Below are 12,540 nucleotides of genomic sequence, written 5' to 3' on the forward strand. Positions count from 1 at the left end.
TGGATCTCGTGGCGAGACTCGTCTGCACTGCTGTCAAAGAAACTCCAGGTGTGTTCGACCGTGTCCACCAATCCATGCTGCGTCGGTGTCACGCATGCATCGCGTCTTATGGTGGAACCTTTGAGCATCTGTTGTAACATCATGAAATGCATCCATCTTGTACTCCATTGTTAATATTATGTCAAATAAATGTTTGCCACTAATTACTGTCTTGGGTCATTTCTGCTTCTTGTGCCTCTGCTACTACTTTCCCGTGATGTTTCCGGTTATGGGTTCCTATGCGATTCACATTCCTTTAGATGTTACCTATCTCCCCTAAACGTTTGTACCAATATTTTTGAGACACCCTATATAAAAAGAAAAAAAAAGAAATAAAATAAATTAATAATAAAAATACAAAATGATAAAATAAATTAAAAAAGTAATAGTAATAAATAAAGCCGTACCTGTGGTTGAGTTGTATATATGCATGTGTGAGTACGTCAGGTCACATGTGGAAATTATACGGTTACCGAGTCAATGTTTGTGAATAATGCTAAAAAAAAAAATAAATAAATAAGTAAAAATAATAAAATAAAATAAATGTGATTGTCTGGCAAATGCTCTTTAGGTGGCATCTGCTTCCTGTCTGGTTGAATGATGATGAATGCAAGATGACAAACTTGTTTAGAGAGTTGTCCTATGCCCTACTATTCAGTTTACCCCTAAAAATGTCATACACACACATATATGCAACTGCATACTTGCAGTTGCATGTGACAGGTGTATAGATAGTCCAAATATGTGGAGATTGTGAGTTCTGATAGGCCTCAATTTAGACTGCAATGGGGGCATGGCAGGAGGCTCCTATAAGGAGCCTCCTGACATGCTGATGTCATGCATCCTCCTTCAGGTGTGCTAACTGTTAAAACTCACTCTGGCTGGTGCGAAATCTTATTCAGTGAGCCACAGTGTGATCTTCCCTCATAGAACACCCTGGCCCTTTGATTTTGTATCCAACGAATTCCCGATCCAAACATTTCATCTAGTGGACTAGCACCAAAATCTTTTACTGTTCTTGACAGTCCCCCTCTGTGTGGAGGATGGGTTCCTTCCACAGGGGTGTCCTAACTCCACCCCCAACTTCCTATTTCTAGGTGGACAGTCTTCCTGTTATCCACCTTCGTTATCTTCATCTGTTCTTGCCTACCTTCACTGTCTTTTCACCTTCCAGAGTGTTTTTTTTTGTCCTGGTGCCTTCCTTGCAAGCTTAGGCACAAACCAGGGTTCACTTTTGCCAGAGACTATAGCTATCATCTACTATACCCGGCTGCCTTCCCAGGGTAAAGGACAGGCAAGATGGGGGTCCCACGGCTAAATGACAGAGGAACAACAGACCAACACTACGCTATGCAGGCCAATACCAAAACTTACACTATCTCTGGCATTTACAGAGTTTGTACTGTGACACAGAGAATACTACATGGTTTTAGGTGGAGATCACAGTGCCATTTAACAATAAAGACTCTACACTTTAAACACTAGGCCCTTTCTGTATACGCTGTACTACCCTTCATATTCAAATTCTGCATCCCTTATATCTGAGTGACACCATATCTCTGAAATGAATTTCAGAGACTTAGCGGGAAACAGGACTTAAACAGGGTTCCACAAGATCAGTTTCACAGAACCATTCAGAATCTGTACAGCCATGCAAAGAGGTGTATTGAGTTATGAGGGACGTACTAAATGGTAATAAATTTTTTCCCTGAGATTTCAATTTTTTATGAATGTAGTACTAAACGTGTAGTACTAATAGAGTGTAGTACTAATAGAGACACCTCATCTATTATTATAATAAAAATGAGATATATGTATACAATATATTCTATCATCATCATCAGCCATTTTCAATCCACTGCAGGATGAAGGCCTCTCCAGAAACTTTCCAGTTCCTTCTGTTTTGACCACTGGCCATCCATTTACTACCCACAAACTCATGAATTTCATCTATCCATCTCCGCCTTTGTCTTCCAGGTTTTCTTCTAGCTCCTCTTGGGTACCATTCTGTTATTTTCTTAGTCCATCTGTCATCATGTCTTCGAGCTATGTGTCCTGCCCAAGACCATTTTAGTTCTTTAGTTTTGATAAGAATGTAGTAGTCCTTTACTTGAGTTTGCTGCCTAATCCATGTGTTTCTCTTCTTATCTAACAGTGTGATTCCCAATATAATTCGTTCCATTCTTCGCTGTGTAGTTCTCAGCTTCTCTTCCATTCTTTTGGTGAGTGCCCAAGTTTCACTTCCATAAGTCATGGTGGGGAGTATACATTGGTTCATTATTTTAGGTTTCAGACAAACTGGGATATTGCTCTTCAGTATGTGACTATATTTCCTGAATGCTATCCATCCAAAATTTATTCTTCTCTTGACTTCCAGCCATTTATCATTATTACAGCTAATAACTTGTCCCAATAAGTATATGACTCCACCTTTTCAATTACTGCTCCTTCAATCATTATTTCCCTTTCCGTGGCATACTTGTTCATCATTACTTTTGTTTTAGCCATATTCATCTTTAGTCCAAAATCCTTACTAACTGTGCATAACTGATTAAGATTTTCCTCTAATTAAGATTTTCCTCTAATTCTTTGGGATCGTGGCTTATGACCACAATGTCATCTGCAAATCGTAAATGGTTTAGGTACTCTCCGTTCACATTGACTCCTTTCTGCGACCAGTCTAATCTTCTGAAAGCTTCCTCAAGGGCAGCAGTAAACAGCTTCGGAGATATTGTCTCCTTGTTGAACTCCTTTCTCAATTTTAAATTTCCTACTGTCTTTGTCTAGTCTAATAAAGGAGGTAGCACTCTCATATATTTTCTTCAAAATCAATATATAAGGGGTATCTATGCCTTGTCTTTCCAGTGCCTGAAACATTGCCTTATGCTGTGCCCCTGGACGTGGGCACCTGTACGTGGTGAGGGGACCTCCCAGTGACGCTGCTGGACTTCCAGACTAGCATCACTGGGATCTAACGCCCATACCTTGGTTCCAGGGTTACATCTTTGGAATCCGGCGTGTGCAGTCGTGCGCCGCGACCCATGGAAGCGGAAAGAGGGATCCTGGTGGTTGAGGGGCCCAGCCTTAATACACCACTTTGGCCCCTGCTTCGACAAGACGGGTGGTCCCGGACCGGCCCGACTGGGATCAATCGGCGGGTGGTATTATACTGCTAGGGTCAACTGCGTTCCAATAAGTCTCCCTCCCTTTGGTCCTGGGACGGGATAAAGACTTATTGGAAACGTGGGTATGGTGTTCTAAGCGAACTTGGCGTCCCATTCGTGTACGCAGTACCTGCTAGTTCACGAGTGGGCGCCCCCTTGTAGGGCTCCGTGGTGGGTGAGGTACTTAGGCATCAGACACTTTTTCTTTACTCTTATGAGTAATTTAAATCCTATTTCTTCTGGGGCCCCAACAAGGCCCCTACCTAATCGAGACGAAACCACAGAGAACACTTGTGCAAAAAGAGCCAGAACTGAGGATACACCACCATCTGTGACACCGCTTTTCCTCATTCTCCATTCCACCGGAGAGCAGGCACTCGGGAAAATGTCACCCTTTTTCATCCAGAAAGGATTAGAAGGGTTGACAGGATCCCCAAAATCTGTCAAAAGGCTACGTTCTGGAGACATTTTAGTTGAGGCTGCAAGCCAAAAACATGCACAGCAACTACTGAAAGCCACATCTTTAGGGGGATTACCGATCATCGTTACTCCCCATAAAACCTTGAATTTCTCACGCGGTGTCATATCAGAGTGGGATCTTCTTCATGTTTCTGAAGAAGAGATCTGCTCTGAACTTAAAGAGCAAGGAGTGACGGCTGTCAAAAGAATATCGATGCGGAAGGATGGGAATCTCGTCCCTACCCGAGTTCTCATCGTAACGTTTAACACCCCACGGCCTCCAAGTTCCATAAAAGCAGGCTATTTAAACTGCCCAGTGAGGGTTTATATCCCCAACCCACTGAGGTGCTTTAAATGCCAAAAGTATGGCCACTCTCAAACAGCTTGTCGTGGCAACCCCGCCTGTGCTCGCTGTGGTGCTAAAGACCACGAGAGCAAGGAATGTTTAGCTTCTAAGCCAAGTTGTACAAACTGCCAAGGGGAACACCCTGCATACTCTCGAGCATGCCAGCGGTGGAAAGAGGAGAAGGAAATTCAGAAACTAAAAACAGAGCTAAACATCTCCTATCAGGAGGCCAGAAGACGCATCCAACCTATAAATAGCGCCAAGCCCTCATATGCCCAGAAAGCTTCTGGGAAAAGTACCATTGGTACTCAGACTGATATGAGTATTCCACCAAGGGAGGCTTTTACCCCCATTGCGCGCTATTTATTAAGTTCCGAAAAGCCCACCCAAAAATCACAGTCAGCCGCCACTGCTATATCTGTACCTCCTAGTGCTCCACCACTTCCAAAACAGAGTACTAAAGAAACCAAGAAGAAAGGGGAGCAGGCATCTACAATTCAAGAGACAATGGATGTCGAAAATAAGGAGGTACAGGACGACCCTGTCCTGGAACTCTTTGCGAAAGACGAAGAAGAAATGGATACAGGCCAACGTCCAGTCTTTCCAAAGAGAGATAAACCCAGGACTGAGAAAATGAAGCCCTCAGCCCTTCGGAAGCCACCAGACGGACCCAGTAAATCAAAATAATGGGTACATTTAAATTTCTCCAATGGAATTGCCGTGGATTTCGTAGAAATAGAGATGACATCAAGGCCCTCCTGAGTAAGCATGAACCAACTTGCTTTTGCTTACAGGAGACGTATTTAACGGCAAAAGAAGATCCTTACTTACGTAACTGCTCAGTTATTCGCAGAGACAGAGCTGGGGATGGACCTGCCCACGGAGGAGTTTCTATCCTTGTGGGTAACCACAACCCCTTTCAAGCTGTGATTCTTACCACTAATCTAGAGGCTGTAGCAGTTCGTCTTACAGTAGGGTTCCTACTAACTGTTTGCTCCATTTATTTGCCACCTGGGAACGACACCGCCGAGGCAGACCTTGATGATCTCATTAAGCAACTGCCACCCCCCTTTCCTATTATTAGGGGATTTTAATGGGCATAATCCGCTGTGGGGTAGTTCTGACATCAACAGAAGGGGTCGGATTATCGAGCGATTGCTTGAAAACAATGATCTGGCCCTTCTAAATGTGGGATCTAACACCTTTTTCCACACGGCTACCCGTACATTTACTGCTATTGATCTTTCCATCTGCTCCTCTTCCCTCCTGCCTCTGAGTACATGGGAGGTTGAAGATAACCTTTATGGTAGTGATCACTTCCTCGTGTTATCCACCATTTCAAATGGGAGACAATGTCACCAGTCGAGGATACCACGTTGGAAGATCGATCATGCCGACTGGAATGCCTTTCGTCATCTGGCAACGTTTAATACCACCATAGTCAGCCAGGAGCCAATTAATGAGGCAGTAAAAGACATCACAGAAAGTATAGTCCAGGCAGCAGCAGTTGCAATTCCCAGGACATCGTCCCGCTTTCCACGTTTTCCAAAACCATGGTGGAATGAAGAATGCACAGCGGCTAGGAAGGCTCAAAACAAAGCATGGGGAATATTTCGCCGTTACCCCACCACAGATAATTTAATAGCCTTTAAACGTGCACGTACCAAAGCACGGTACATTAGACGTCAGAGCCAAAAGGAATCTTGGATCAAATTTACATCTTCCCTTACACGGGCCGCCAATCCCAAAGCCATCTGGGATAAAGTTCGGAAAATGAAGGGCAAATACAACTCACACCCTTCATCGATCCTGGAACATAATGGATGTACAATTGCAGATCTAACTGCAATTGCAAATACTCTAGGGGAGACATTTGCTAAAGTGTCTTCAGAAACAGCTTACCCCCCAGAGTTCCTCGCACACAAGCAGAGAGCAGAAAAACATCACCTCAAGCTGTCCTCTAACAATCGCGAGGAATACAATTAGCCCTTTACACAGTGGGAGCTGAAAGCAGCACTCTTACTCTCCAAGGCGAGTGCTGTTGGGCCAGACGACATCCATTATGAGATGATTAAACATCTTTCATCGGAATCCATGGATCGTTTGCTCCGTCTCTATAATAGAATCTATATTGAAGAGACATTTCCGGACTCGTGGCATGTGGCAACTATCCTTCCCTTTCCGAAACCAGGAAAGGATCCAAAAACACCAAACAATTACCGTCCTATTGCTCTGACGAGCTGCTTGTGCAAGATCCTAGAAAGAATGGTCAATGCTCGTCTCTTGTGGTATTTAGAAGCTAATGACCTCCTTTCCAGGATACAGTGTGGCTTCCGAAGGAATAGGTCAACACTTGACCATTTAATTCGCTTGGAAACATCTATACGTGATGCTTTCCTAAAACGTGAGCACCAGGTGTCAGTTTTCTTTGATATGGAAAAAGCGTATGACACGGCTTGGAGATATGGAATTTTAAAAGATATATATAACTTTGGTCTTAGAGGACACATTGCCCTTTTTATCAAAAACTTCCTTACAGACCGGTCTTTCCAAGTTCGTGTGGGATCCACCCTCTCCCGACCATTCTGCCAAGAAGAGGGAGTTCCACAGGGATCAGTTTTAAGTGTTACGCTTTTTGCAATCAAAGTTAACTCTATAACCAAACAACTTCCTCCTACCGTAAACAGTGCCCTCTTTGTAGATGACTTTAGCATCTTTTTCCAGTCATGCAATATGAGGGTCATCGAAAGACAATTGCAGCATTCCATAGACCACGTCAACTCTTGGGCAGTGACTAATGGTTTTAGGTTCTCGCCACAGAAGACCGTCTGCGTACACTTTTGTCGCAAACGGAACCTTCACCCTGAACCAGAACTTAAACTCGGACAAGACATCATTCCAGTAGCACCTGAGACAAAATTCTTGGGGCTCATTTTCGACAAGAAGTTGACATTTTTACCTTACATTCGTCAACTGCGGACAAAGTGCACAAGAGGGTTGAATCTCCTACGCTCTATTTCCTCCAATAAATGGGGAACAGACCGCTCCACTTTGCTCAGCCTCTATCGTGCACTTGTCCGATCTAAACTAGACTATGGGTCCCAAGTGTACACATCGGCTAGAAACAGCGTACTTAGATGGCTGGACCCAGTCCACCACCAAGCCATCCGTATTGCTACTGGAGCATTTAGAACATCCCCTGTCCTGAGTTTATATGTTGAAACATCTGAACCACCACTGTCATTGCGACAAAAGCAATTGTCTTTAAAATATACTGTTAAATTAAAATCCCTGCCAGACAACCCTACGTGGACGTCCGTTTTTAAGCCACAATGGGAAAACTTATATAACACTCGTCAGACTGCCAATCGGCCTTTTGGTATCCGTGTCCAAGATCTGCTCAGAGAGCTCGACATCACGGTAGACAATGTTGCCCAGTCACCAAGGCAATCACTTCCACCCTGGCATGCTCGCATTCCATCATGCGACTTCTCCCTTAAAAACTGGGGTAAGTCCACAACTCCATCTTCTGTCTACCACCAACTCTACGCTGCCCACCGGACCGAATATTCTGACTTCTTGCCTATCTTCACTGATGGCTCGAAGTCGGAGTTGTCTGTTGGATGTGCTGCTATCTTTCCAGATCGTTCTATATCTGGAAAGATTCCCCAAGAATGCAGCATATATACAGCTGAGTTGAATGCTATAGTGTTAGCCTTGGACCACATTAAAACCCATAGGTATCAAAAGTGTATGGTGTACACTGACTCTGTAAGTACACTGCAGGCTTTATCGGGTATGAGGTATAATCCTCATCCATTTGTGACCCGGATTCAGCAGACGCTACACTCTCTGTTTGAATGTTCTTTCGACATTCGTTTCTGCTGGATTCCAAGCCACATTGGGATCGTGGGAAATGAACTGGCAGATGCTGCGGCCAGGTCACCAGAACCCCACAACACTTATTGCCTGTTAGTCCCCTATACAGACTACAGGCAGCTAATACACGATAAATTACTGTCCCAATGGCAACAATCCTGGCATGAGCAAGTCACAAACAAGCTCTATCAGATAAAGCCTGTAATCCGACATTGGCAGTCTAGTCTGCGCAGGAATCGCAGAGAGGAAGTTGTTTTAGCTCGCCTCCGCATAGGACACAGTCATCTTACACATGCCTTTTTGCTGAGGGCAGATGACTGTCCTATGTGTGAGAACTGTGACACCTATTTAAGCATACGGCACATTTTAACTGAGTGTCCACGTTTTAAACACGAACGTGAATTTTATTTTACCGCTTTTAGTCATCTGACTGAGACTTATACACTCAGTCAGATTTTATCCGACAGTGACAACGTGTCTGCTGTTTTTAACTTTTTAAAATTCGTAAACCTTTTTTCTCGTATTTAAAATTGATTTGTCATTCCTTTGTTCATGTTTTGTACTATTACTCCTTTTATAGCTCGACATGGTGGCCTAACTCCTTAGGTTACTGAAGATTTTAACTTTTTATTTATGGCCGGTATTTGGCGCATTATAGCCTCAGTTGCTGATGCGCCATTAAAACCCAAACCAAACCAAACCAAACCAAGCCTTATGCTGTATGGAGTAAATGCCTTTTCATAATCCACAAATGCCAGGCATAATGGTGTTTTATATTCATTTGCTTTCTCCATTAGCTGTGATATTACGTGAAGGTGATCCATAGTTGAGAATCCTGTCCTAAAGCCAGCTTGCTCTTTTGGTTGATTCTCATCAAGTATTCTTTCTAATCTGTTAGTAATGATGACCCTTGTGAACAACTTGTAGATGTGGGATAACAAGCTAATTGGTCTATAATTTCCAATTTCTGATTTATCTCCTTTCTTAAGCAGCAAAACTATGATTGCATTATTCCACTGCTTAGGCATCACACCTTTTCTAATGCACTTTGTGAAGAGCCTTGCCAGTTTTTGTGTTATGTCTCTTCCTCCCAATTTTAACAACTCTACAGTAACTTCATCTTCCCCCGGGGTTTCTGATTCTTCATTTTCTTCAATGCATGTTCTACCTCATCAGGAAGAATATCGGGTATGTCGTTTGTGTTGTTACTTTGCAATCCATCTTTCCCACTGCTGGCATCATTCCCTCGCTCCTTGTATAATTCTCTATAATAGTCTTCTGTTATTTGAATTATGCCTTCTCTGCTGTTTATAAGTACACCATCACTATTCTTCAGTTTCAGTATCATTTGTCTTTCTGTATTACTGCTCGTGGCTGCTGATTTAAATCCTTTGTTTTCCCTTAATGCTTGTTCTACTTTCCTTGTGTTAAATCTTCTTATGTCCTCTCTGAGTCTCTTTCTAATGGCTTTGCATAACTCAGTATACTGAATTTTCTCCGTCAGTGTTTTTCTTGCTCTTCATTTGTCATCTTCGGTTCATCACGACAAGTATTTCTTGACTAATTTTTTCTTCTTTGGATTTCTTTTTCCCTATAGGTTTATTAGACTTTATCACTTTCAGAAAGTTGTAATATTCTTCGTCGATATCTTGGTCCTGAGCATTCTGCAGAAGCTCAAACTTGTTCTTAAGTTCCAGTACATACTGCTTTTTCTCCTCTTCTGTTATCTCAAAGACCTTTGTATTATTTACTCGAGTCAGTTTTTTCCTCTCCTTTCCTTTTCTACATTTATATCAAGTGTACATCTTACCATTCTGTGATCACTTCCAACTTTTACCTTATTCAGGTCGGTAACATCATTCACAATATATCTTCTGTTAGTGAGGATGAAGTCGATTTCATTAGTTGTTAATCCATTTGGACTCTTCCATGTCCACTTTCTGTTCACCCTTTTCTTGAAAAAAGTGTTCATTACTGACAGTCCTTGAGATTCTGGAACTTCCACAAGTCTTTCACCTCTTTTATTTCTTTCACCAATTCCAAAATTTCCTATAGTTCCTCTTTCTGAGCTGTTTTGCCCTTTTCCAACCTTAGCATTGAAGTCCCCCATAATAATAGTGTAGTGGGTTTTCTGCTCATCTAGAAGACTCAATTTCGGTGTACATTTCTTCAACCTCTTCATCGTCATGGCTCGATGTTGGTGCATAAATCATTACAATCTTTAGCTTGTACCTCTTAGAAATCTTGAGTATTAGTTTTGACACCCTTGGTGATGTACTTTTGAATTCCAAAATGTTGTTTTTAAAATCTTTATGGACCAGAAACCCAACTCCACCTTCACTCCTTTCACTGTTTCCATTGGTGTACAGCAGATTTCCACTTGATAAACTTATAAGTGATTCATTTCTTCTTCTTGTTTCAGCCAAACCGATGATATTCCAATTCACATTTTCTAATTCCTTTTCCAGCTCTAAATCCTGTCTTCACCGATGAGTGATCTTACATTATTTGTATGTATTCTATACATATATCTTATTATACATTCAGATCAAATAATTCACTACTTTCGGAATCTAATTATGCCTAGATATCTATATTATATGCATTGTTTACACTACTAGCAGTATTATATGCATTTGCATAATATGCATAAAGTGCTTATTGTCTTCATCATATGTCCATTCACCAACATTTAATAACACAACTCCTAGTGGATGAATTTTCAGAAAAATTTGTTGTTTGGCTTATTTAAAAAAATTTGTCAAGCCATCCCAAATTTCATTAAAATCAGACCAGTTATTATTTTTTTTTTGTCTTCCTTCTGCAATAATTCAACTCCCAATAGATGGATTTTTGTAAAATATTATATTTTGCTCTTTTAAACAGATTTGTCAAACCTTACCAATACGTTAAAACCGGACCAATAGATGAAACTAGCAATTAGTATTTCTTTCCCCCCCTCACATAACACATAGGCTATTCATATACTGTACACAGGGCCATACTTATGAGCAGGCATATGAGGCACTAGCCTCAGGAATCATAGAGGGGGGCCTCACATGGCCTCTGTAATCGTAAAATTTTAAAGCAATTTCTTTTTTTAATGCCCTGATCTAAACTAGGACCCACTTGTACCTACCATGTAAACAGAGACAGATGAAATTTACTGAAAGTGTGGATGACTTATTTCTGTGAAAGAACAGATTAATTTCCAGAATAAGGAAAATCACTCTCTCCTAATTATCTAATAGAGAGTAACAGTAGAGCATAGGCTGACATAGGCGTATTATCTGTGTCGGGAATATGCCTTAATCTTTCCAATGGCTATGAACACAAGAAAGTAGTTGAGTGTAAATGTTTTATGGTCACCACTGAACTGTGGAATGTCCTTTCAGTTCTTAATCCCTTTAGTTCTTAATTTGAGCATTCTACACCAGCAGCTCTACTGCATAAAGGTGAGAGGTGCAAACAATGCATGACACAGAGTTTAGTTTATATTCTAATTCTTTATATTTCACAGTATTACAACTTTTGTGTTTAACCCCTTCATGGATTATCCCGAGATATCTTGTTAGCATTAACACAGGCACATGATGCAAGAAAGCAAGCTTATATAGCATCAGCCAAAAAAACACACACCCTTCTCATTTCACCCATCCACTCGCTCCAAATGTTTGTCTAGTTCTGCCTTGAATCTGTTTAAGCTACCAACTTCTACAACGACAGATGGAAGTTTGTTCCAGCAATCAACCACCTGCTGGATAAAGGCAAACTTCCGCACATCTATCCTACAACTGTCTTTCCACAATTTGAATTTATGCCCTCTTAGGCGATTATTCTGAGCAAGAGGAAGTATCCCATCAGCATTGAGCATGCTCAAACCATTCAAGACTTTATACACCTCAATCAGATAACCTCTCAGGTGCCAAGTCTCCAGCCACCTCTTTTAATTTTATTTGCGAAACTTAAACCTTTGTAATTTGCGAAACTTAAACTTTCTTCATAAGAGCAACCCTTTGTTCCATACGCTAATCTTGTTACCCTTCTTTGTACTTGTTTCAGAGAAGAAAATGAGGTTTCCAGACCTGTATGCAGTACTCAAGATGTGGCCTGACCATTGCCTCATACAAGGGAATAATCTCCTCCTTATCCCTGCTAGAAAAAGTTCTGTATATCATTGATAAGACACCATGAGTTACTCTTGCAGCTCGTCTGCACTGCTCAGAGAACTTCATATCTGCCTGCACAATTACCCCCAGGTCCTTTTCATTCTCTACCACTATCAGTGTAGTACCACAGAGTTGATACGTTGCTCTGGTGTTGCTGTTTCCCATATGTAGTACTTTACATTTGTCAATGTTAAACTTCAGTTGCCACCTCTCGGCCCATCTGCTCAACTTTTCTAGATCCTGTTGCAGCAGCATACTGTCATTAGTGTCTTTAACAACTCTGCTAACCTTTGTATCATCTACAAACTTGGAGATTAAGCCTGATATACCACCATCAATATCATTAATGAATACAGAAAACAACAATGGATCCAACACTGAACCCGGGGGACTGCTCTAATAACATTAGTCCACGAAGAGCAGTGTCCATTGATTACCACTCTGTCTTCTCCCAGTCAACCATCCCTTTATGCATAGCAGCAGT

At 41.7% G+C, this 12,540-nt stretch overlaps 1 protein-coding gene across 1 annotated transcript in view; it reads right to left on the reverse strand.

Annotated features, from left to right (window-relative positions):
* Nucleotides 1-456: 456 nt before the first annotated feature.
* LOC150085750 (AP-5 complex subunit beta-1-like) overlaps nucleotides 457-12,540 on the reverse strand; it is an 842,186-nt gene continuing 830,102 nt past the window's right edge. The window contains exon 24 of the mRNA XM_090374678.1: nucleotides 457-535. Within this exon, the coding sequence (XP_090230804.1) occupies nucleotides 517-535 (19 nt within the window). The 3' untranslated portion in view covers nucleotides 457-516. The remainder of the gene's footprint in view (nucleotides 536-12,540) is intronic.

The sequence above is a fragment of the Mastigoproctus giganteus genome, chromosome 5 (genome assembly GCF_048544385.1).
Source record: "Mastigoproctus giganteus isolate SK-2022 chromosome 5, ASM4854438v1, whole genome shotgun sequence".
Lineage (NCBI taxonomy): Eukaryota > Metazoa > Arthropoda > Arachnida > Uropygi > Thelyphonidae > Mastigoproctus > Mastigoproctus giganteus.